General features: G+C 39.1%; 2 protein-coding genes across 16 annotated transcripts in view; both read right to left on the bottom strand.

The window, feature by feature from the left end:
- Positions 1-11,974: 11,974 nt before the first annotated feature.
- On the bottom strand, positions 11,975-15,195 carry golt1a (golgi transport 1A). The gene is made up of 5 exons (XM_007228583.4): positions 14,917-15,195; positions 14,587-14,678; positions 12,802-12,980; positions 12,548-12,611; positions 11,975-12,448 (listed from the first exon to the last, which is right to left on the bottom strand). The coding sequence occupies exons 1-5, from the start codon at positions 14,939-14,941 to the stop codon at positions 12,410-12,412; spliced, it is 399 nt and encodes a 132-aa protein (XP_007228645.1). The 5' UTR covers positions 14,942-15,195; the 3' UTR covers positions 11,975-12,409.
- Positions 15,196-16,870: 1,675 nt separating this feature from the next.
- The window catches only part of plekha6 (pleckstrin homology domain containing, family A member 6), a 141,064-nt gene continuing 131,585 nt past the window's right edge, over positions 16,871-26,349 (bottom strand). For 14 of the 15 annotated variants that reach the window (XM_049471616.1, XM_049471619.1, XM_049471617.1 and 11 more), the window contains 2 exons: positions 25,713-25,820; positions 16,871-22,355 (listed from right to left, as the gene is read on the bottom strand). In XM_049471616.1, coding sequence (XP_049327573.1) covers positions 25,723-25,820 — 98 coding nt within the window. In that variant the 3' untranslated portion in view covers positions 16,871-22,355; positions 25,713-25,722. The remainder of the gene's footprint in view (positions 22,356-25,712; positions 25,821-26,349) is intronic. The other variant, XM_049471620.1, reaches the window with a different exon arrangement.

Here is a 26,349-nt window from a genome sequence, read left to right as displayed (position 1 = left end):
AAGGAGTTGCTAGGTGGTTGCTAAGGTGTTGCTAGATGGTTGCTAAGGTGTTGCTAGATGGTTGCTAAGGTGTTGCTATGGTATCCTGGGTGGCTGCTAAGGTGTTGCTAGGTGGTTGCTAGGTGGTTGCTAAGGTGTTGCTATGGTATCTGGGGTGGTTGCTAAGGTGTTGCTAGGTGGTTGCTAAGGTGTTGCTAGATGGTTGCTAAGGTGTTGCTATGGTATCCTGGGTGGCTGCTAAGGTGTTGCTAGGTGGTTGCTAGGTGGTTGCTAAGGTGTTGCTATGGTATCCGGGGTGGTTGCTAAGGTGTTGCTAGGTGGTTGCTAGGCGGTTGCTAAGGTGTTGCTATGGTATCCGAGGTGGTTGCTAAACGGTTACTAGGCAGTTGCTAACGTATTCCACATGGTTGCTAAGTGGTTGCTAGGCACTTGCTAATGTTTTCCAGGTGGTTGCTAAGGTGTATCTAACTGGTTGCTAGGCAGTTGCTAATATTTCTAAAGTGGTTGCTAAGCAGTTGCTAGGCAGTTGCTAACGTTTTCCAGGTGGTTGCTAAGGTGTTGCTAACTGGTTGCTAGGCAGTTGCTAACGTATTCCACATGGTTGCTAAGTGGTTGCTAGGCAGTTATGATCATTTCTAAAGTGGTTGCTAAGTGGTTTCTAGGCAGTTGCTAACATTTTCCAGGTGGTTGCTAAGGTGTTGCTAACTGGTTGATAGGCAGTTGCTAACATATTCCAGATGGTTGCTGAGCGGTTGTGATCATTTCTAAAGTGGTTGCTAGGCAGTTGCTAATGTTTACCAGGTGGTTGCTAAGGTGTTGATAACTGGTTGCTAGGTTGTTGCTATCATTTCTAAAATGGTTGAAGTAGAGAAAAAGAGAGAGTGTTAAATGTAGAAGTACAGAAAAAGGGAGAGCAAGAAATAAAGAAGTAGGGAGAAAACCGCGAGAAAAAGAGAAAGAACACACGAGAATGTGAGAAAAAGAGTGGTTGCTAAGGTGCTGCTAGGTGGTTGCAAGGTGGTTGCTAAGGTGTTGCTAGGTGGTTGCTAAGGTGTTGCTATGGTGTCTGGGGTGGTTCCTAAGGTGTTGCTAGGTGGTTGCTAAGGTGTTGCTATGGTATCTGGGGTGGTTGCTAAGGTGTTGCTAGATGGTTGCTAAGGTGTTGCTATGGTATCCAGGGTGGTTGCCAAGGTGTTGCTAGGTGGTTGCTAGGGTGTTGCTAGGTGGTTGCTAAGCGGTTGCTATGGTATCCGGGGTGGTTGCTAAGGTGTTGCTAGGTGGTTGCTAGGTGGTTGCTAAGGTGTTGCTAGGCGGTTGCTATGGTATCCGGGTTGGTTGCTAAGGAGTTGCTAGGTGGTTGCTAAGGTGTTGCTAGATGGTTGCTAAGGTGTTGCTAGATGGTTGCTAAGGTGTTGCTATGGTATCCTGGGTGGCTGCTAAGGTGTTGCTAGGTGGTTGCTAGGTGGTTGCTAAGGTGTTGCTATGGTATCTGGGGTGGTTGCTAAGGTGTTGCTAGGTGGTTGCTAAGGTGTTGCTAGATGGTTGCTAAGGTGTTGCTATGGTATCCTGGGTGGCTGCTAAGGTGTTGCTAGGTGGTTGCTAGGTGGTTGCTAAGGTGTTGCTATGGTATCCGGGGTGGTTGCTAAGGTGTTGCTAGGTGGTTGCTAGGCGGTTGCTAAGGTGTTGCTATGGTATCCGAGGTGGTTGCTAAACGGTTACTAGGCAGTTGCTAACGTATTCCACATGGTTGCTAAGTGGTTGCTAGGCACTTGCTAATGTTTTCCAGGTGGTTGCTAAGGTGTATCTAACTGGTTGCTAGGCAGTTGCTAATATTTCTAAAGTGGTTGCTAAGCAGTTGCTAGGCAGTTGCTAACGTTTTCCAGGTGGTTGCTAAGGTGTTGCTAACTGGTTGCTAGGCAGTTGCTAACGTATTCCACATGGTTGCTAAGTGGTTGCTAGGCAGTTATGATCATTTCTAAAGTGGTTGCTAAGTGGTTTCTAGGCAGTTGCTAACATTTTCCAGGTGGTTGCTAAGGTGTTGCTAACTGGTTGCTAGGCAGTTGCTAACATATTCCAGATGGTTGCTGAGCGGTTGTGATCATTTCTAAAGTGGTTGCTAGGCAGTTGCTAATGTTTACCAGGTGGTTGCTAAGGTGTTGATAACTGGTTGCTAGGTTGTTGCTATCATTTCTAAAATGGTTGAAGTAGAGAAAAAGAGAGAGTGTTAAATGTAGAAGTACAGAAAAAGGGAGAGCAAGAAATAAAGAAGTAGGGAGAAAACCGCGAGAAAAAGAGAAAGAACACACGAGAATGTGAGAAAAAGAGTGACAAGTTGAGAGAAATATTGAGCGAGAAAAAGAGAATTAGAGAAAAAGGGACATCGAGAAATAAAGAAGTAGAGAAAGAAAGAGGAAGTAGTAGAGAGATAGATAGAAAGAGAAAGCAAGACATAGAAAAGTAGAGTGAAAGAGAAGTAGAGAGAAGAGCGAGAAATAAAGAAAGAGTAAGAGAGAATAGAGAAATAGAAAAGTAAAGAGAAAGAGAAATTGAGACGTAGAGAGAGAGAGTGAGAGAGAAAGAAAGAGTGAGAAATAGAGAAATTGAGACGTAGAGAGAGAGAGTGAGAGATAGAGACGTAGAGAGAGAGTGAGAAAGAGAGTGAGAAATTCAGAAGTAGAGTGAGAAAGAGAGTGAGAAATAGAGAAGTAGAGAGCAAAAGAGAGTGAGAAATAGAGAAGTAGAGAGAGAGAGTGAGAAAGAGAGAGTGAGAAATAAAGAAATGTAAAGAGCAAAAGAGAGAGTGAGAAATAGAGAAGTAGAGAGAAAAAGATATAGAGACATAGAGCGTGAGAAAGAGATAAGTAGAGAGCAAAAGAGAGTGAGAAAGAGAAGTAGAGAGCAAAAGAGAGAGTGAAAAATAGAGACGTAGAGAGAGTGAGAAATAGAGAAGTAGAGAGCAAAAGAGAGAGTGAGAAATAGAGAAGTAGAGAGAGTGAGAAAGAGAGTGTGAGAAATAGAGACGTAGAGAGAGAGTGAGAAAGAAAGAGTGAGAAATAGAGAAGTAGAGAGCAAAAGAGAGTGAGAAATAGAGAAGTAGAGAGCAAAAGAGAGAGTGAGAAATAGAGACGTAGAGAGAGTGAGAAAGAGAGAAGTAGAGAGCAAAAGAGAGAGTGAGAAGTAGAGAGCAAAAGAGAGAGCGAGAAGTAGAGAGCAAAAGAGAGAGTGAGAAATAGAGAAGTAGAAAGCAAAAGAGAGTGTGAGAAGTAGAGAGCAAAAGAGAGAGTGAGAAATAGAGAAGCAGAGAGCAAAAGAGAGAGTGAGAAGTAGAGAAGTAGAGAGCAAAAGAGAGAGTGAGAAGTAGATAAGTAGAGAGCAAAAGAGAGAGTGAGAAACAGAGAAGTAGAGAGCAAAAGAGAGAGTGAAAAGTAGAGAGAGAGTGAGAAAGAGAGAGTGAGAGAAGTAGAGAGAGAGTGAGAAAGAGAGAGTGAGAGAAGTAGAGAGAGAGTGAGAAAGAGAGAGTGGTTGCTAAGCAGTTAATAGGTGGTTGCAAAGCCCTGGCTGGGGTGCCGGGGTGTCCAAACTTTTGACTGATAGCTGCTCCATACAGCAGCTCCTCCATACACTCACAGTACTGGAGGAGCAGGGGAGAGAAGGGGTTCCGTGCGCAGAGCTGCTCGTGTGCGAGATGGAACTCTGGGCCCCCCATTCATTTCTATGGGAAAACTTCGTACGAAAATTGTACGAAAACCGTACGTCGTATCGCTTCGCAACCTGCTATTAATTTAAAGATCTCGGTAAGATCTATAAGCTCGCCAAATTTGGTCTTCATATCTCAAAAATTGTGGCGGTTACGGACGTTTAAAATTTCGCCCCATTCATTCCTATGGGGAAAAAATGCGTACGTTTACGAAGTTTTTACGAAAACCGTACGATAAATCGCTCCAAAAAGCACAAGCACGCTAAGTTGGCATAGGTCCTACGATCCGTGAAAGTTTCGTGATTCTACGTTGAAAGCTCTAGGAGGAGTAGCGTACAGAAAAAAAGGCGTAAGAATAATAATAATAACTAGAAAAGGTAAAGTTCGTGAACGAACTTTAAGTTGGCTTGGAAAAGAACGCTAATAACGTTAAAAAGTTAAAATGGTTGCTAAGCTTTTTCCGTCTGAAGAGTGTGAAGAGTCATTGATTTGCTGTTAACGCTAAATGCTAAAAACGCTGAAATCTAAAAACATTTGGTTAAATGCTGAAATCTAAAAATGTTTGATTAAACGCTGAAATCTAAAAACGTTTGGTTAAACGCTGAAATCTAAAAACATTTGGTTAAACGCTGAAATCTAAAAATGTTTGATTAAACGCTGAAATCTAAAAACGTTTGGTTAAACGCTGAAATCTAAAAACATTTGGTTAAACGCTGAAATCTAAAAACGTTTGATTAAACGCTGAAATCTAAAAACGTTTGGTTAAACGCTGAAATCTAAAAACGCTTGTTTAAATGCTGAAATCGTAAAACTTTTGGTTAAACTTTTGATTGCTAATGTGTTGCTAGGCGGTTGCTATTATTTCTGAAAAGGTTGCTAAGCTGTTGCTAGGCAATTGCTAATGTTTTCCAGGTGGTTGCTAAGCTGTTGCTAACTGGTTGCTAGGCAATTGCTAACATATAACAGGTGGTTGCTAGGCAGTTGCTAAGTGGTTGCTAGGCAGTTGCTAATGTTTTCCAAGTGGTTGCTAGGCAGTTGCTTAGTGGTTGCTAGGCAGTTGCTAACGTTTTCCAGGTGGTTGCTAAGTGGTTGCTAGGCAGTTGATAACATATTCCAGGTGGTTGCTAGGCAGTTGCTAAGTGGTTGCTAGGCAGTTGCTAACGTTTTCCAGGTGGTTGCTAAGTGGTTGCTAGGCAGTTGCTAACGTATTCCAGGTGGTTGCTAGGCAGTTGCTAAGTGGTTGCTAGGCAGTTGCTAACGTTTTCCAGGTGGTTGCTAAGCGGTTGGTAGGCAGTTGCTAACGTTTTCCAGGTGGTTGCTAAGTGGTTGCTAGGCAGTTGCTAACGTTTTCTAGGTGGTTGCTAGGCAGTTGCTAAGTGGTTGCTAGGCAGTTGCTAATGTTTTCCAAGTGGTTGCTAGGCAGTTGCTAAGTGGTTGCTAGGCAGTTGCTAACATTTTCCAGGTGGTTGCTAGGCAGTTGCTAATGTTTTCCAGGTGGATGCTAAGTGGTTGCTAGGCAGTTGCTAACGTTTTCCAGGTGGTTGCTAGGCAGTTGCTAAGTTGTTGCTAGGCAGTTGCTAACGTTTTCCAGGTGGTTGCTAAGTGGTTGCTAGGCAGTTGCTAACGTATTCCAGGTGGTTGCTAGGCAGCTGCTAAGTGGTTGCTAGGCAGTTGCTAACATTTTCCAGGTGGTTGCTAAGTGGTTGCTAGGTAGTTGCTAACGTATTCCAGGTGGTTGCTAGGCAGCTGCTAAGTGGTTGCTAGGCAGTTGCTAACGTTTTCCAGGTGGTTGCTAAGTGGTTGCTAGGCAGTTGCTAACGTTTCCAGGTGGTTGCTAGGCAGTTGCTAAGTGGTTGCTAGGCAGTTGCTAACGTTTTCCAGGTGGTTGCTAAGTGGTTGCTAGGCAGTTGCTAACGTTTTCCAGGTGGTTGCTAGGCAGTTGCTAAGTTGTTGCTAGGCAGTTGCTAACGTTTTCCAGGTGGTTGCTAAGTGGTTGCTAGGCAGTTGCTAACGTATTCCAGGTGGTTGCTAGGCAGTTGCTAAGTGGTTGCTAGGCAGTTGCTAACGTTTTCCAGGTGGTTGCTCAGTGGTTGCTAGGCAGTTGCTAATGTTTTCCAGGTGGTTGCTAAGTGGTTGCTAGGCAGTTGCTAACGTATTCCAGGTGGTTGCTAGGCAGTTGCTAAGTGGTTGCTAGGCAGTTGCTAGCGTTTTCCAAGTGGTTGCTAGGCAGTTGCTAAGTGGTTGCTAGGCAGTTGCTAACGTTTTCCAGGTGTTTACTAAGTGGTTGCTAACTGGTTGCTAGGCAGTTGCTATAATTTCTAAAGTGGTTGCTAAGTTGTTGCTAAGTGGTTGCTAGGCAGTTGCTAACGTTTTCCAGGTGGTTGCTAAGGTGTTGCTAAGTGGTTGCTAAGCAGTTAATAGGTGGTTGCTAAAACCTGGCTGGGGTGCCGGGGTGTCCAAACTTTTGACTGATAGCTGCTCCATACAGCAGCTCCTCCATACACTCACAGTACTGGAGGAGCAGGGGAGAGAAGGGGTTCCGTGCGCAGAGCTGCTCGTGTGTGAGATGGAACTCTGGGCTCCCCATTCATTTCTATGGGAAAACTTCGTACGACAATTGTACGAAAACCGTACGTCGTATCACTTCGCAACCTGCTATTAATTTAAAGATCTCGGTAAGATCTATAAGCTCGCCGAATTTGGTGTTCGTATCTCAAAAATTGTGGCAGTTACGGACGTTTAAAATTTGGCCCCATTCATTCCTATGGGAAAAAAATGCGTACGTTTACGAAGTTTTTACGAAAACCGTACGATATATCGCTTCAAAAAGCACAAGCAACCTGAACCGCTATAGGTACTACGATACTGTAAAATTTCGTGATTCTACGTCAAAAGCTGTAGGAGGAGATGCGTACAACAAAAAAAGCGCGGAATAATAATAATAATAATAAGAAGATTACGAAGAACAATAAGTTGGCTTTTCCAAGCCAACTTAATAAGAAGATTACGAAGAACAATAAGTTGGCTTTTCCAAGCCAACTTAATTACATGTAGAAATGATTTATTAAGAATCTTTACTCGAACTCCTGGGGATCATTAAGATGTTTGTTGTTAAAGCTCCACTAGGTAGGATTGAGATTTTGTGCTCGTGGGCTCCCCCTACAGTTGTAGAGTGTAATAAATGTTTCAGGCAGATTAGTTTCTCTTTCTCGTTTTCTGGCTTTCACAGACATATTCGGTCTCTTTCCAGCTTCTGCCAGAGTGTCTGTATGTTAGTTTGTAAAGAATGAACCAGTAGTGCTTGTAGAAATGTTAGAACTAAAGGTCAGAAAGCAGGTCGCAGTTCTCGTAAGTGCTGGTCGCGGCCACCTCGGAAAATTTACAGAGTCCGGTTTGAGCTCAGAGGAGCCCGGCACACGAGACACGAGAGCACCGCTATTCCTCCTATTACACCTCAATGCAGCGCTGAGTTTCAAGCTGTAATTTTACTTCTTTAAAAAGATAAAAAAATCAAGGAAATCCTACCTAGTGGGGCTTTAAATCGTTATGATCTTTTTGGTCAGCAAGGTTTTTGTTATGGAACTATTATTTAATCACTAAGTCTTTAAATGTTGTTCTGGGTTGTTTTGTGACCTCCTGGATGAGTTGTCCATGCCCTTTTTGGAATAATTTTGTCTGGCCGACCACTCCTGGGAAGGAGTGAATTTCCAATGCATAAACAATTCTATTAAAAAAAAAAACTTTCCAACCATGCAACTGTTAAAATCTTTGGTGTTGGTACTTTTTTGAAATTATTTTTTTAATATATCCTTCAAAAAATAATTTAAATATAAATATGTATCTTAAAGATACATCAGTAATATAAAATACAGAATAATAAATGTAATCAATTCTACACAAATATAAATGCCAGCATTTGATACAGCAAACTCCACTAAATGCCTACATATAAATATACAGTGATAAAATAAATCATATTTAGGTTATTAAAACGTATTGGCACAAGTGTCTATACATGAATATACACAGTAAATTCACCAATGTTAAATCAACTCTATTAGTGTTTAATTTTACACTCTCAGTGTTAATTTAACACTAACAGTGTTGATTTAACACTGGTACATTTAATGTGTATATCCAATATGCAGTGTGTCTATTTCAGTATGCATATTCAGAGCTTCACGGGACTCACCTGTATCTCCTGTGGGTGAAGATCCTGTGGGCACCGTATCATGCACTGTGGTTCCCCCTCCTCGCCTCTCTAAAGCCCCCTGTTTTTATATGCGGATGACCTCCTGCGTCACAGTTCTCTCAGCAGGCCACGATCAATCCTCAAAACCAGCCCTCTGATCTGACCCCCATTTAGAGGGAAGATCCAAGTATCAAGAGGGACCTTAATGGAATTTATCATCTAGAATTAATGAGACCCAATGCTGAAATTCAATTAAAATGGATTAAACAGATGAATTTGAGGGTTTGCATATGAACAAGACCAAATTTTCTTCCGTAGACGAAGAGCATGAAAAGAGGTCAATGGCCACAGCCAATGAGAAGATATGACTCATCTTCAGGAGAACGATGATGTATGAAGAACTCACAGAAGAGTCCATGTGATGTAAACTAATAAATCTCAATATTCTTCCTTTTACAGACTGAAATCCTTCAATTAAAGGCACAATGGAGATAGAAATCGATGAATCATTTTCATTATTCCAGTTTATTAAAGCAGCAGTCCTTAAGATAGTTCTTATTTCTTTTAAATTAAAAGCTGTAGTATTGAGTGGGATGTGAGAAACAAAATATTCTAATAACAGTATCAGTGTGTTGTGTGAACATAAATCCATACGACCATAATATATACTTGTTTTATAAGTCTATAACCTACTGGTCTGGAAGGTTTAACGAATGTACAGTATGTAATAATAGATATCATGGTTTTATTACCTTCTGTTATACAGAAAAAAAAAATATATATATATATGTATATATATATATATATATTAAAAGTTAGTTTCAAAGTTTTAAAGCCAGTCTCAACCAGTTCTCTCATCACATTTACAGCATTTTCAGATCTGGACCAAGTCCAAAAAGAGTTGAACTCATTATTTTTTCTTATTATATTGTCTTATTTAGCAGCTCAGGGGTTAAAGGTGTCATTTTATTTTTTGTTTAATTAATTTTAAAATAGTTGTCTCTAGTATGAATCCATGTGAGTTGTTTTTTGTGAAAAAAATGCCGGTGATCCAGTATAAAGGCCCTGTCCCACTGCGATTGAGTCTAAATATCCACGAAAGTACGTCCAAATTTCAGTGGACGCAGTTTAATGGATATTTAGTGGATATTTAGACGCAATCTGGACGTAGTTTAGTGGATATTTGGACGGCACCGTCCAGGTGGACGTAGTTTAGACGTTGCCGTCCACTTTAGATGCAAAAGTGGTTTTGGTACCTCCCAAAATTTTCAGAATAGACGGCGACTAATATGGACGTAATTTAGTGGATATTTAGACGCAGTACGGACGTAATTTAGTGGATATTTGGACGGCATGTACAGGTGGACGTCGACGTCCATAAAAATATTTTTCTGGCGTCCATCGCTTTACCATCAGCCGGTCATACAGTCCAAACTCCTCCCGGCGTACAATCCAAGGCCTGACCCATACAGTCCTCTCCTGCTGAGATGTTCTGCTGCTGCACCATCACTGCAAGGAATCTGTGGTCCATGGTTGTGTAGAAGATAACAGACGTGCTCTCTCTTGTAGCTCAAGAAGAAATGATGATTCACTAGAAAAAACAACCATATATAGTTGGAAGTCGACGTCCAAAAAGTGGAAGTCGACGTCCAAAGAGTGGAAGTCGACGTACAAATTTGGAAGTCGGCGTTCAACTTCAATTTAGACGGAATATGGACGTAATTTTGGACGCAGCGCGTTCACTCAGTGGACGCAGTGTTTTCTGATAAATTTGGACGTACTTTAGTGGATATTTAGACGCAATCACAGTGGGACAGGGCCTTAACACTGCTTTAGTCTGGTGGAGGAGTGTGTGGGGATTTTGTTGCTTGCTTGTTAATGAATATTAACACTTGCAAACATATAGTTTTAAAATAAAAAGTTTTAAAATAAAGACATTTTTACACTAATAACAGTCTTTGCAATGTCATTTGTTACTTTACAACATGTGTAATGTTCTGCTAAGTGCACTTCAGCCACTGAACTAGTCTTAGAGTCTCTGTAAAACGTGAAATCCACCGGAGATCCTATGTAAACATAGTTACTTACACAGAGGTGAATATTTCAGGTCCAGAAAGTAAAAATCCTGGGTTGACGTAGACACAATGCATCTCCTGTTCGACTCGTTTGACAGTGCAATAAACATGATACAAAGTAAACTAAATCACATAAAATCTGTTGAAATTAACTTTTATCCTTAATGGACAAAGTGGAAAAACCAGGGTATATAGGGTAAAAATCTACACTACTTCTGGTTCTTACGACTGTGTTGTAAAAACTCAATGAAGGCAGTCTGAGACATGTGCTTGGTTTGAGAGAAAAGGCCAGGTCTACTAAATTATTAGGCAAGCATGGTTGCAAATTTAATGACAGACAATTTTTGTTTAATTTCTTTTAAATCTTTAGATTTATTTAAAATAATACAAATGGAAGTTTAAAAAATGACTAAAAATACAATATATCCCACAAAAAATAGTAAACAATCAAAGAAAATGGAGAAACACACATGAACTTGACATCTGAAAGGTGAAGGATTCTTGTCCAAACATCCTGTTCTACATTTGCATTAGTGTTTAGACATATTGGATCTGTTTCTCCGATTAGATCTTTTTCAGGTAGTTACTAATCTTTGGTGCTCTTTTTGAACCCCTACACTTCTGTCACTAGGAATTTGATGAGGTAATTTTTTGTCACGCGTTTCAATCTGATTAGCAAAAGCCTGATTTTATTTGCTTTCTGTCTGTTTACACTAGGAAAAATAAATCTGGATACAGATTAGATTCGGGCTGACAGTCTGAACACAGCCATATGGTCCATCCCAATTGTGTACTAAATACTAATACAAACTATAGTTTTTGAGTATGAGGTATATTATATAAAGTGCTGTGAAAAAGTATTTTGTTTTTTCTATTTTTATCATACTTACAATTTTTTAGATTAACAAACACATTTTAATATCAGACAAAGATATTCTAAGTAAATACCAAAAGTAGTTTTTAAATAATGATTTCATTTATTAATAAAAAAAAATATATATATAAAAATCAACCTGACCCTGTGTGAAAAAGTATTTAAACCCCTAAGCCTAATAATTTGACAGCAACAACTGCAATCAATTAATCAACTGCGATCAACCTTCAGGATTGTCTGTTAAACAGCAGAATTTCTGGATCTATTACAGCAAGTTGTCCAGACCCTGAAGCAGCAAAGCAGCCCCAGAGCATCACACTACCACCACCATGTTTTACGTTCAGTATGATGTTCTTCTTCTGAATTTATGTGTTAGTTTTATGCCAGATGTAACGGGACACACACCTTCCAAAAAGCTCCACTTTTTCACGTCATTCCACATAATAACTATCCAAAGTTCTTGGGATCATCAAGATGTTTGTTGGCAAGTGTGAGGTGGGCCATTGTGTTCTTTTTGGTCAGCAGTGTTATTTGCTTTGGAACTCTTTCTTATTGTCTTATTGTCTTTCTTATTTTTGACTCATTAACTCCAATCTTAACTGATGCAAATGAGACCTGCAGTTCTTTTTTGTTTTTTTGGGGTCTTTTGTGACCTCCTGGATGAGTTGTCCATGCCCTGTTGGAGTAATTTCAGTACGCCGATCACTCCTGGGAAGGTTCACAAGTGTTCCATGTTTTCTCCATTTGTGAATAATAGCTCTCACTGTTGTCTGCTGGAGTCCCAAAGTTTTAGACATGACTTTGTAACCTTTTCCACACTGATAGATCTTTACAAATGTTTTCTCATTTGTTCTTGAATTTCTTAAGATTGGGGCATAATGTGTAGCTCAGACAGGATCTATTTAAGTGATTTCTTAATTCTACAGTTCTGGCAGTATTTAGGTCTGGTAGTTGCTAGTAGTGAAATTAAACTCAGCTTTCCAAAAAATGTAGTTAATCACAGTTAAATCATACTTGATCATCTAAAAAAGTAAGTTTTGTCGATAAAGTAGATAAAAATGTAAAAGTATACTCAAATATCCTATCTATGCTGGACACTATTATCCTAGAATGCAATGCAAAACAGAAAGGTAAGATGTATTCACCATATAGATTTACTGCAGTATTAGCAACATTTACAAACATACAAAATGTGAAACATTATTCTCATCATCATATACAAAGGAAAAAAGGAAGAAAAATAATTGAAAAAAACATAATAAAATAAATAAAATGCTAGAGAACGCTTGATGTTTCATCACTTCTTGTTAGTATGTTAATATTTTGTGTACTAACCTGCTAAACCCACACTATTACGACTAGTACACAGTATATACCTTATAGTATTTGTTTTATACATTTAGTACACAATTGGGACACAGCCTTAGAGTTTCACCTGCTCTCTAACTATCTAATAATAATTTGTGCTTGACTGAACAGAAAGCTGGGCCTCCAGGAGCACAAGTAAAGACCAAAACACTTTATTCACACTGTAATCCAGCAGTTCAGCTTCTTCATCACCTCCATCCTCCTCAGACCATGGAGGAGCTGCTCTCTGATAAATTAAATAACTGAAATATAAAGACAGAGGGTAAAAAGAGTGTTACATTACTATACTCCAGTCTGTTGTTGTTGTTAAGAAACAGTAAAGGGATCTACAATCTTCTTACAGTTGTGAGGAAAGGCAAATTTAAGACTGTTCCGAGGAATCCAAAGACCATTGGAAAGAATGATCTGAAAAGGAATAAGGAATATTGTCAACATTTATATTTTGATGATATTTTGACCCTACTGTTCCCAAAAAAAAAAATAAAAATAAAAAATCATCCACAACAATAAAAAGCTGCTTCTTCATCGGACTGTCCCTCTTAGGTGTTTAGCACTTTTGGTATCTTGAAAGCATATTTAGGATAACAATACTCACTTAAACAGAAGAAAAAAGCCGTAACTCTCCACCAGCATGCCGATGCGAGGCCATCGCAGCACCACTAAAGCCACGCCCCCCAGGAAGAAGGAGGAGGCTCTGAGTTTTTGTCTCTGGAAGAAAAAGTGGGCGGTTCTCCTCAGGCCAATGATGAAGGCCAGACCCGTCAGGAACAGGATCTGTGGAAAATCATTGCAGTAAAAGCTCTTAGCAACCGGGGTGTTGGCACAAGTGGCTTAAGCAGATTCCCATATTATACTCAGCAACCGGGGTGTTGGCACAAGTGATACATGCTAGATCCCATATAATATAAAATAAAAAATATTTTACTTATCCATCCATCCATCTATCAATCCATCCATCCATCCATACATCCTAGGCCACATTCACATTACAAGCCAAATTATTTAAATTCGAGATTTTGCTAAGATCGGATTTGGCTATCTTGACGGTTCACATTCACAAATGTAAGTGATTTGTATCTGTGGGTAATGTGAACGAATCTGTCATCTCACGTCTCACATGCGCACAGTGATAAACATCACCTTCTTCACCAACAACAAAAAACCTCATATTTGAGAGGCGACTCGTAGCTTTATAAAGGTGAAATGGAGGCGTTTATTAGCAGCTCATATGTGGATCATATCTTTTGCTGGAGTGGAGAGTAAACAGCTGGTCTGAAGTTCATGCTCAGGTTAAGGAGGAGAAAAAAGGCCAGGCGGTTTGCTTTTGCTGTTTTTACAGCTATAACTGTACAGCTGCACCAAGAGATCGTGTGTGGGTACGAGAGAGAAGCATGTAGCGCATTGCTAAAGAGAGAAAAAAAACTCATGAATTCCGATCATTCACATGTATGTCGCATGTTCATGGAGCCTATATGTATCTGATTTAGGCCCACATATGGAAGTGGCTCAAATCTGAATTGAAAAATTTGGATTTGGCACGTTCACACAGCCATGAAAAAATAGGATCTGAGCCACATTGAGCAAAAAATCTGATTTGTTTCTCTTCAGCTTGGTAATGTGAATGTAGCCTATGTCTTAGTTAGATGATTTAGACTTTAAACCATTTATTGTTTTTTGGTAAATTAGCAAATGTTTATGTTTAAATGTTAATAGGTTTGGATAGTTTGGATACAAATAAAAATGTTCTAAGTCCCTCAACCTTCTGTTAAGCCCTATCTGGACAGGATTAGTTTCTAAGGGGGGTCATTTTCTCTTTTATGGGGGGTCTTCTTGGATTTTATTACCTTCCAGAACGATCATGTATGTGTTTTTATCAGATGTCCTCTAAGAAAATTACAGGCTGAATTATCTCTTTTTCCAGTAATTTTAATCTCTGAGTTTCATCACCTCACGTTCAATAAAATAGCTATTTTTCCACTGCTATGCACCATAATTACACACAACAGAGAGGAAATGGAAATAGAGGAGCTACTGAACGTGATGTCCCGTGACTGAGAAAGCCAAAAAAATCACTGGTCCTCCTGTTTTTTCAATTGCAGTCCAGATGCAAGTTTTATTACTGAGTAGAAGTGTGAAATATTTTTCACAGATGTCCCCCTGAGAAACTAATCCCCTCTGGATAGGGCTTTACATACACATACACTGTGTTACTTGAAGTCCCCCATATTAAATGAACCCTGGCAAATTTACTGTTTGGCAAAACATTTATTAAATACCTAATTATCATTTATGTAATACAATTAATAACAGCATAATAATCTAAAGGTTTACTGGGTTGACTAAAGCAGAATGTATAGTGTGTCTGGTGTGAGGAACTTACATTACCAAACGCCAACAAGACAGAGTCAAAGTACAGCAGCACTCCAAACAGAATGAAGAAAATGCCGAAGCCTGAAATCCCCACCCCGATCTCTACAGTACAGAAGCAGGAGAACAAGTTTTCCCAGAAAACAATGATTCCCCAAGTTGTATTAATATATTATAATTAACTATAAAATAAAGTATTTAATATCTTAACATTTTAAAAGTAATGTTACTAAATAATCAGAAATTATAGACACAAAGAGTTTGCTTTAACGGCAAGCAGGTCCGAGTACAATACACACTAGAAACATCTAGAAAAGACAAGATAATAAAGGAAGACACTCACTCTGAAATTCTGTAATCGCTACCATAGTGTTCTCCACTCAGCGTCCGATCTTCTCCTTTATCTCCTTACCTCCTCAGCGCCTCATCACCTACAGCGTGGCCCTTTCTGCTAAGCCTGACCTTTGAACCCTGATGTCAGAACATTATGCAGTAAACATTAACCCAACCCGCAGATTTCAACCAATCAAATCCAGGCTTCTGATCATATCAACTGTGGCGTCACACTCTGCACTGTGGAGTATACAGCACTCACTCTATATTCCCTATTAATCACACTCCTCTGGGCAAGAATTAAATGGGCTATAGACTGATCAGCCATAAGATTACAACCAACTTTCTAATATAGCTAATGTACCAATGTGCATGGCTTCTCAGTTCTCAGACAAATATATCAAGTCCAAAGTTCCGAGATCCAGCAATTTTGTGCTTTTTGCCCAGCACTCTGTACGGCGGCCTCTTCTGGGCATATTTCGCCCTGATAAATCACTTTTTACACCGTTATCCAGGCACAAAATAGCTTCACACCTCCTTGGTAGAATCCAGAAAGCCCTGACATTTAAAACAAGTCATTAATAACCTAAAAAGTGCACAAGAAGCTTATTAAAAAACACTGTTTACATCCCATGGCGCTAGCTTTCAGCTCTGAGCACCGCCATCATTTTAACGATAATGTCATAGATGTATGTACATAGCCTGCCTCCTGGCGTAGCAGTGGGCACCAAGTGCATTTATTTACACTGAGAATTTTCACATGGTTTGGTTTGTTACAAAGGGCAGAGATGTAGTATTGAATTAAGACGCTGTCACACATTACAAATATGTGTTTTCATGTTGAAACACTTTGTATTATGCTCTTTAACAAAGACAGACATATGGTATGGTATATTAATAAGTGTATAAATGAATAGACATACGCCATACCATATGTCTGTCTTTGTTAAAGAACAAGCTGTAAACTCTTAATAACTTGGCTGCACACTTTTAGAACTTTATTGTTTATTTGTGTCTTGTATTTCAATTTGTTAAAATTTAAATTTAAGTCTTACTAAATAAACTTGCAGTGCCATGCCATCTCCCAGACCAAGTGTCTCAGACTGCCTTCATTGAATTTACAGTGCAACCTTTCATAAGGACCAGAAACATAGCGTCTTATTTTCCATTGGACAAACTGGATTTGTCTAGTAAATTTGTAATATTCCAACAGTAAAAGTGTATTTTATGTATTTTATTACCAAACCATTTACATTTTAATCAAGTTACAAAAAATTACAGAATTGCTCTGTGTGCAGCTGAGATGAACCAAAGCTACTACATGTTATTTTAACCTCCAGCATTCACCATTCACCATTAAAAGAAGAAAAATAATATTTGAATTCCAGAACAGAAAAACTGGCTTACAACCTGCAGTCATTTACATCTAACTATACTAGCATTAGCAGCCTGGCTAACAACTAATTAGATAAAATAGGCACCTTTCTTTATGTTCCTACAGTGTAAGTGAGGTTTTCTTTTTTATATAATGTTTTTATGATTTTTATTCATGTTTGAATCTGTTTGTAGTGTGTTTTTGTAGCAGAAACCTCCCAAAAAAAGCACAGAAAACACAGACAATTCTTTTTTTTAATACATTCACTTTATTGCATGAGGGTAATTCCTAAAGCAAGCATACTGACTGTTTTGTTTTGCATAGTTCAAGCATGTTTTCATGAGTTTTTTATTTTTCTGTCCTCTGTAGCAACAGTTACTGTTAATATGAAGATTTAATTTGGTTTGAAAATATGTACACAGACCAGCGTTTAGTCCTTGTTAGCTTTATATGCTACATTATTGTTTTTATTTATTTCTTTATTTATTTTTTTGAAAAACCAAATAGACACTATTTAGACACATTTCCGTCCTGACTGTTTTGCATTTCTCAGCACGATATGTTTTTCCTTTTTTTATTCCAATCACGTAAAAAATTAATTTTTCTTAAAAACTATCCATAACCAAGGCCTTCAGAAACGACTTCGCGTTGGAGTAACAAAATAAACATATGCCAGCCTTAATCCCTGGTGCTGTGAAAGATGCAAAACACTCTTAATTCTTTAGAAATTTCATTGATCAGACTTTTAATTGCCTTAATCGTCAAATATCCGAGAGCTTAGAAAAATATGTACTGCATTTGGACGGCCGTGGTTTTCTTTTTATTCCCTTTCTTTAAAACAAAAAAATAGAACTTCTGTCTTCTGGATGTGTGGATTCGTGGATTTGCCATTGGAACTGTTTGTTTTTTGTCTAGAACTGAAATAACGTTCCAATTATAGAACGCTTTCCTTTTACGATGTTTATTTTACCGGGTCTGTTTTTGTCTGTTTCAGCTATGGAAAAATTAATTATCTGATTTAGAGATTTTGATTCACGCTGTTGTAAAATGTCAAGACGTGTCATATGTGCTCTAATGAGTTAGGTATCGAGATATAGAGAGCGAAAAAGGAAAAGGAAACTTTTAGGTTTTTTCCGAAACTCTCCGAATCTCCATAAAATGCTGTACATAAGAGCGCTGTACAACAAACAAACTCCACCCACAGTTTCTAAAGCTAAACTATTCAGTCGCAGACCCATTTCCTTTACATTAAAAAGACTGTCGACGTTGCGAGGGGGTTTCGCATCTCTGAGAGCCAACAACAACAACGCTGCGAAAAAACGCTGAATCAAAAACAGTACAAAACAGGAGACTCGTACAGGAGTTTGGCAAATCATTCGTTAACTTTACGATACACTAGAATCAAGCTGCTTGATTACATAGGTCAAAGAGATATTCGTCTGTAATAGAAAAATACTTATTTCGTTATTCATAATCCCGCATCAAATATGAGCAATATTTACATAACATAGAATCCTGCCTAAGCACAAAAAAAGCTAAAAAAAAAAAAAGAAAAGAAAAGACATGTCCAAATCCAATACCCAATGGCACAGTGTTACACTACTGGGTGTTATATATTCACAGGGAGCGGGGGGGAGGGGGGTTTCTAAGAGCTACATCGTTTAATTTAAACACAATAAACAGAGGTTGCTGAGATGCTGCGAAAACTGCTGCCCCAACCAACCCATACCCCTAATATCCTTATATCACCCCCCATCACATCACCTCAGATATCACCTCCGATATCAATATCACCCCGAGCATCACCCCGACATATCACATCATCATTCAACTAGTAGACTTACACTTCTAAGGGCACTTTTTCCCACCAACGTTCACTCTATAGCTTACTAAATCATATTTATATTACACTCCTTTTTGCATGTACACGTATTTGTTTTCAGATACCACTTTAGGTAAAGCTAAAAAAAACTGAAAAAAAAAAAAACTAGCACTGAAAGCACTATGAGGATCCACATGGCTTTTGAATACAACTCAAATCATCTGTTTATATCTGTAAATATCTGTATATATGTAGATACTGTATATAAAAGGCACATACATACAGTGGTGTAAAAAGTGTTTGTTTTTTTTGCACGTTTTCACTCTTAAATGCTTCAGATCGTCAAAGGTATTTAAATCTTTTATTTTACGGACTATACGGCTTTCTTTTAAAGTTAAATAAGCGCTCGATGTTAATCTACACATATTTTTCTCCTAAAAACTGTTTATTCGGGTCAGTAAAGCGCTACAGTTCAATTACAGTAAGCTTAGATTTCCAATATTTTATATTTTAGTGTGGTTAGCAGCAGCAGGAGCCACGATTAGCAGCAGCGCTAGTCGCAGTTAGCATCGCTTAAAGCTAGTAAACAACACCGCCAGTTGAACACTGAGGAAGTGTTTCGGTAAGCCAGGATGAAATTAGCTTAGCGGTTTATTCCACGTAGCTTGTTTTAATGCGGTAAACACACAGGTTACAGTCTGATATACTCACCTCTGATCTAGCACTGTGGTTAGCAGCTAATGCTAATGCTACTCCAGCCTCAGTGCTGAAGAAAAACTTCACTGAAACCCTTTTATAACTCTGTACTTCAGCAGAGTGGCTTTACTGCTCCTTATTACAACCTGACTAGTAAAATTTAAACATAAGGTGCACTGACGATTTTTGGGAAAATTAAAAAGGATTTTAAGTGAGTCTTAGAGTGCGAAAAACACTATTAGTCCAAGACAACACAAGTAAACACAAAATGTTAAGATACACCTGCCATAAAAGTAACACTGTATTTAAAAAAAAAGCCCAAATTGTAGTGTTATTCAGGAGTTTCAGTTTAGTTGTTCAGCACCAGGGCTGAATTTATATTAGCATTAGCCACTAGTCGTTATTTCCCTGTTTAGAGGGAAGTATTATCAGCCTGTAGCCTGCTGCTAACCCCTGCTAGCACTGCTGGAGCGGTTAGCCGCTAATGCTAATGCTCCAGCCTAGTGCTGCAGAAATTCGGTAATCTAAGCTTACTGTAAATAAACAAAAGCGCTTTACTCACCCAAATAAACAGCTTTCAGAAGGGAAATCGGTGTAGATTAACATCCAGCACTCAATTAAACTTTAAAAGAAACTCTTTTTTTATTACTGTTTTGTTTACTTAGCTTAGCTTTACTTAACTGAGTTAGCTAACCCCCACCACCACCCAGTGGTGAGACCTGCTGAATTAAAAGTTAAGTTCTCTTGAAATGCGCCTTATAATCCAGTGCGCCTTATGTATGAAAATATAGACCAGAAAATAGACATTTATTGACAGTGCACTTTATAGTGCAAAAAATTAACAGTAATTCTTTTTGATGATCTGAAACATTTAAGAGTAATAAACAAGCAAAAAAATAAGAAATCATGAGGGGGCAAACAGTTTTTCACACCATTGTACACCATACACTGACAGGCCAAAAGTGTGGAAATGGAAAAGGCTGTATATAAAGGAAATTACATTTTGTTTAATGATCATAAAGTGTTACTTTAGGGGGATGGCTTGAAAATGGCTATCCACCTTTGTGTAATTAATTGTAAGGTGGTATCGTGTGAGTGAGGTTGAACAGTGGAACACATCATAGTAGGGTAATCCCTATCCACAGTGGGGAGCACAGAGCAGTGGTTTGTAATGATGGAAACCGGTGGTGTCCGGCTAGATTTGACCATGCAAACTAGAGACTAGAGGCAAGTGATTCTCATAGAAATCACACCCACAATCAGGATGAAGGAGTCCTGTGACTTTTGGCATGTCAGTGTATGTATTCATGTACCTTCTATAGAGACATATGTACAGTATCTCACAAAAGTCTCACATAAGTACACCTCAGACATTTTTGTAAATATGAATATTTTATTCTATCTTTTAATGGGACAACACTGAAGATATGCCACTTTGATACAACAAAGTAGTCAGTGTTGCTGTGCCCTCAAAATAACAACTCAACAAACAGCTATTAATGTCTAAACCCAAATTTTGCCCAACGTTTCAATAATTTGTGTAGCCACCATTATTTTCCAGCACTGCCTGAACTCTTGCTTCACAGGTTGCCACTGGAATCCTCTTGTCGCTCCTCCAGCATTTATTGGAGGATGCCCCACAGATGCTTGATAGGTTTTAGATCTGGATTAGGTTTAGGTTTGGCAATTCTATTACCTTTACCCCCTACCTTTTCCTTTAACTTTAGCTTCCTCTGCAAGAAAGTTGTCCTCTTGGAGGTGTGTTTACCACACTTCACTCTTCGAGGCTGCTGGTTTGTGTGTGGGTGTGCCACTCAAATAAATACTCACAAATTGATTCATTTGTTCAGAATACTAGGTTTACCTTAATCCTGCCACTGCATCCGTGGGGTGAATCAGTTTTCTTATGAATTGAATCAAATCACGCTAATTTGACTCATTTGAAGCTAGAAACGGGGCTATATACAGCATCGATATGAAAGAACTGAGCGCTAAAGAACTGAATCATTTGTGATGACTTAGTATTAAAAATAGCATCAAATGTTAAGTGCATCGTGCAACTCTAGTGTTGAGTTGAGGTATTTGGATGAAGAGTGAATTTACACTGTTATAATGTAGCTGTACACTGACTACTGTGCTTTACTTTATTGTATCAAAGTGTCATATCTTCATAGTTGTTCCATACAAAAAGATACCAAAATAAAATACTTACAAATACAAAATTACAAATATTAATGTGAGGGGTGTATTCTTTACTTTCTCTAGTGAGATACTGTATGTATATATATATATATATATATATATATATATATATATATATATATATATATATATATATATGTATGTATGTATATAATTATACACTATATTGTTGACCCAGTAGGTTCAGACACTGCAGTGCTAACAGCACCAGAAAGTACCAGACTGGCGATAGCTGGGATCCAGCCCCCAGCAAGCCCTATTTTAAGTGAGGAGGGAATGAAGAGGAAGATGAGAAGGAGAAGTAGGTATGGGAGAGAAAGAAAAGGCTATATAAGAAGTCACAGTGAGTCTTGTTTGAGTTTTTAATTGGGCTAGTTCTTGCCTCCTCAAGGTCCTTTTCTTTGCCCAAGTCCTTTTTCCGTAAAAGGGAGGAAATAGACGCCTTCGCGTATCTCAGGACATGATGGTGATAGTGCTTTGTGTGTCTTGAAACCCTTGAAACTTTGTGAAACTCTTGATTTAGGTGCTATAATTATTTGTTAAGTTATTAAAGTCCCTTTAGTCCCTCTCACAATCTGGTCAACTTCCTGTGGTCCTTGGTCCAGTCCTGCTTTGTCTTTTCCTGGTTCTGCTACTTGCTGTGTCATGGCTTTCTTCCTCCTGGCCTTCTTGGACGTCCAGCTTTTCAACTGGACAACTCTGGACAGCTCCTCCTCCGTTCCTGGGCCGTCGAGTTGTTGACATACTTTTGTCTCCAATCTCATTTCTGCAATTTCTGTCCTGAGCTTTTGATTTTGATTTTATCCAACTGTTTCCAGTCTTTATAGAATGACTGCGATATATATATATACTCCAGTCCCTACAAAAGCGTGACACTGTGGAGATATATATATTATGATATATATATATATTTATATAAGTCCCACCTTGAGTCAGGTTCCTTCTTTAGCGTTCGTCACGTCGCCACTTACCCCTCTTAACCCCTACTTACGCTCGTCAAGTCAGCGTCGTTATATGCATTGCATTGCAGTCAGTCCGCTGTTGGTTAAGCTCCTCTAGTTAAGGTAGGACTTGGTGTAGAAAGAAGCGTATGAGTGCAGTGAGAACTTAAGAGACATCTGAACCTCTTAGATCATCACATCTTTGCTTCCCCGACCTCCAAACATTTAAGGTTTTGTGTAAGGATCCCTCCTGTTGTTATTGTATCTGCAATTGGAATAAATACGCTGTCGTTTGGGGGAGATGGAGCAATCGTTGACTTTTGATTTTTCGGACATCTTTCAATCGCCAATCTGGCTCCAAGTTAGCACTCAGAAGGGTTCGCCGTCAAACTTCACAGCAGCCAGAGCTTGAGCTGAAAAGAAAAAAGGCATTTGAGATAAAGGTGTCATCAGATACGCTCAATAACTGGCAATGCACAATGCAAACATAATCAAATCATTAAAAAAAAATAGATTTCCTCAAACACTCAAAATACCAAAACCAAAAATGTTGCTTCTGTGGACGGAGAAGACAGACACTGTGCCCCAGAGTGCATTTCTCTCTACATTCCTCAAACCCAAGTAGCATTATTTTTCAGTAAACACCATCATCTTTTATAAAGTAGACTCATAAGAAAGCCATAAAGTGAATAACAATGTAATAGTGGGTTTTAAAATCCAGTGGTATGAGGGCACCCCTGGTCAAATCATGTGTTTTTGACATTCTAAGTGAAAATAAGTCAAATTCTTTTCTGTTACTAAAGCATGGTTTGGTTATCTGCCTAAAAACAATGAAGGTGAAGTTATATACACTCACTGAGACAAAAATAAATCATCCAGGATTGCTGCGAACCTCAACATACAGTCTCAGGATATTGGATACTGGGTCTTGCCACATGAGGGCGCTAAAGTGTTTCCACCCACTGCCCTTTAAAAATTAGACTCTCTAGGTGCTTGCACACTGCGCGTGCCATGCTGCGCTGCTTCCTGCTCTTTTTGCTGTATCATCTTTACCGAATAATCCATGCTTTACTTGAGTAATTAGAGTTTTTTTCAGATGGCGTTTTACTTCTACTCCATACATTTTCACATAGTTAAAAGTTAAAACTTTTTACTACTTACATTTTAAAACTAGCCTCGTTACCTAATTCATTTTAGCTTGTTTTCTTTTCAGCTGCTCATCATTTAAAAAAACACAGTTCAGATGAATCTCTGCATCAGGATAGAGTGAATCTGATTGTGGTTGGATGATAAGTATTAACAAATTCCATTCCAACACCCTATTGGTTTATTCACAATCCAGAGCACCTACACGCCACTTTATACTCCAGCAAGAACAAAGCAGATGTATGTAACTCATATATTATATAGATGTATTACACACAGAGTGATCGATTTTAAGTATTTATTTATTTTATTGTTGATGATTATGGCTTTCAGCCAATGAAAACCCAAAAATCAATATCTTACTTTAGGCAGTGTGAGCAGTGTGCCAAGTCCTGCTGGAAAATGAAATCTACATCTTAATAAAAGTTGTCAGCAGAGGAAAGCATGAAGTGCTTCTAACTGACTTTAAACTTAATACAACACGGCAGCCCTGATATAACACCAGCAGATGATGACATGGCTCTCATTCTGTAGTTGCCTAAATGCAAAGAGGTATGTGTGGAGGAAAAGTAACACTGTGAAACGTGGTGGTGGCGGCAGCATCATGCTGTGGGGCATAAATCTCAGTCTCTAGATGTGCAAAGCTGGAAGAAGACTTGCAGTGAAAGGTTGCTCTACTAAGTATTGATATGAGGGTTCTACATCCCATTCATATGCCACTTTGTGTTGGTCAGTGTTGTGTAAAATACATTTACGTTTGTGGCTGTAAGGTGACAAAATGTGTCTGAATGCATTTCAGCTCCTTCTTGTAGCATTATATTATTTATTTCATTATTTCATTTTTTGTCAATGAGTGTATAACAGTGTTCAAGTTGGGTCCCGATATTTCTCATGTTTGATGCTCCAGCTGCAACTGCAGTCTTTCCAAAGAAGAAGCGGATTGGCCTGGGAAAGGGCTGTTATTGGTCTGCCAGACAGTTTAGTCCTAAATCAAGTTTTTCATAAAGCGCAAAGCCCTGTGGAGTCTGATGGAATCGGTTGAGGCATCCTGACCTTTCGGGATGATGCAGTGCTGGGATTTTCTAATTGGAAAAGAAATCCTATTCAGCTAAATCAGCAACAACTGGGATCTTATATCTTTCCGTAGAGGATTTTCTCAGCAGTAATGAAAAGATGTGTGTTTGATATATGGTTTAATATGGTTTAATAATGTAATTCAACCCAAATAACTTTTAAGAACTGTAGGAGATTTTTATGGACGCATGGACCTCACTGCATCAACACTACTATTTCCAATGTTTGAGCAGAACTGAACAGTGTTCTTCTCTTTTGGAAAGGTTTCTGAAGGGTCTGTATGGTTCACAATGTTAAAAGACGGGGGCAAGTTTTACTTTTTTTGGGTGTGTAAATACAAAAAAGAAATTGTGTGCGCGCTTAACAAAATATCGCTCTCTAGCTTAATTTTTGGCCTTTCAGAGTGTTTTTTGGCTGTGGCTGCTCTTTTTGTGTTTGCGCTCGAGTGTAGAAAGGACAGTTTTTGACAGTTTGTGGGTCAGCTACCTAACCCATACTGTTTAAATAACCAGCAGTCCAGAACTTAATCCCCCGTAAGTACAGGATTGTTCTGTGGCACCGAAGCTGGGTTAACAGTGCCGGCAAGCGGCTGGTCCCATGGTGCTAAACTTAGCTGGGTTAACAGTGCTGGCGAGCAGCTCATTCCACAGACAGTGTTTGGCTTTTAGCATAGGCTGATATCTCCAGGTTTTGTGAGTGACCGCCTACTACAAGCAGCCTGCTTCAGAAAGCAAAGACAGAGGAGAGTGAGAAAGGAGGAAAGGGAGATGACCCTGACCCCGCCCCCAAAATGTTACTTGCTCACACACACAAACTTCACTCAAGCAAAAAAGAGCAGCCGCAGACATTGTGCATAACGTGTGAGGAAAACCCTATTTAAGTTGAATTAAGCCCTATCCGGATGGGATTAGTTTTTTAGGGGGTCCTGGGGAAGTTTTCTATTTTATGGGGGGTCCTCTGTGATTTTATTCCCATCCAGAACGACCACATATGAGTTTTTCTCAGAGAAAAGTCCTCTGAAAAAATGACAGGCTGAATTACCTACTGTTTTTCATTGAATTTTATTCCTGTCCGGGCGCTCATCTTTGAGGTTCGTCATCTCGCATTTAATAAAATAGCTATATGTCTACTGCCGTGCACTGTAATTACGTTGGGTGTGTGTTTCCATGGAAACACAACAGCGAGTGGAAATCGAGGAGCTACTGAACGCGATGTCATGTGACCAAAAAATCTATATTTTGTTCAGCGAACACACAATTTATTGTTTTGTGCTTGCGAGTTTGACAGTTAAAATTTACACACGCAAAATGTTAAAACTTGCAGGTAATTTTTTTTTTATGTTTTTTTTTTTTTGATACTGATGTGACGCCATAGTTATTTGTTTTAAACAATTGCGAGAGAGAGAGAAGCAAGCTCTGCTCAACATAACAAAAAAAGTAAGTAAGAAGAAAAGCAAGGCCATAGAGAAAGAGCGAGCTCACGCTGTGCGAGAGGGAGGAGTGACTAAAAACATGGGGGAGGGAGCATCCTGTGCGGTGTGCGGAACTCACCTTCACACACTCACACCTTCATGATGTGGGAGGAGTCAGAGAAGTCAGCAGAAGGGGGAGAAGGGGCCAGGTTGGTTGGGGAGGCGGGGGGGCTGTGGGCAGTCTGGGCTGCAATGCAGTGGAAGGAAACGATGGGCAAACAAACAAACACAGACAGACAGACAAAAAAATAATAAATAAATAAACACAAATCGAGCATGGAGAAGCAAAGGAGACTGAGTGTGTTTTGGAACCGAGAGGGATAAGAACCGTTCTAACAGAACCACAACGTCCACTGCTGAATAAAAGCTGCAGAATGAAGGTTTTTTTTGTTCTAGCTCTGAAAAAGGAATGAAACACATCAGAATGATCGTTTTAAAGACTAATGATGGGCAGATCCACAATTTTTTCATTCTGGAGCATCATTAGCTTTACCTGCTAACCGTGCATCCTATTGCACCATTTAGAGGTGAGTATTATTGGCCTGTAGCCCGCTGCTAACCACGGCTAGCACTGCTGGAGCAGCAGTAACATTACTCGCTATTTGCGCCAGCTCTTTTGCCGTTCAGAGGGGAGTATTATCAGACTGTACATTTTTTGATTTAGTTTTTTTATTATTTCTTGCTTTATTGTATTTTACTTATAATCTTTATTTAGC

The sequence above is a fragment of the Astyanax mexicanus genome, chromosome 24 (assembly GCF_023375975.1).
Source record: "Astyanax mexicanus isolate ESR-SI-001 chromosome 24, AstMex3_surface, whole genome shotgun sequence".
NCBI lineage: Eukaryota > Metazoa > Chordata > Actinopteri > Characiformes > Acestrorhamphidae > Astyanax > Astyanax mexicanus.
This window is presented reverse-complemented; position numbering and strand designations above follow the sequence as displayed.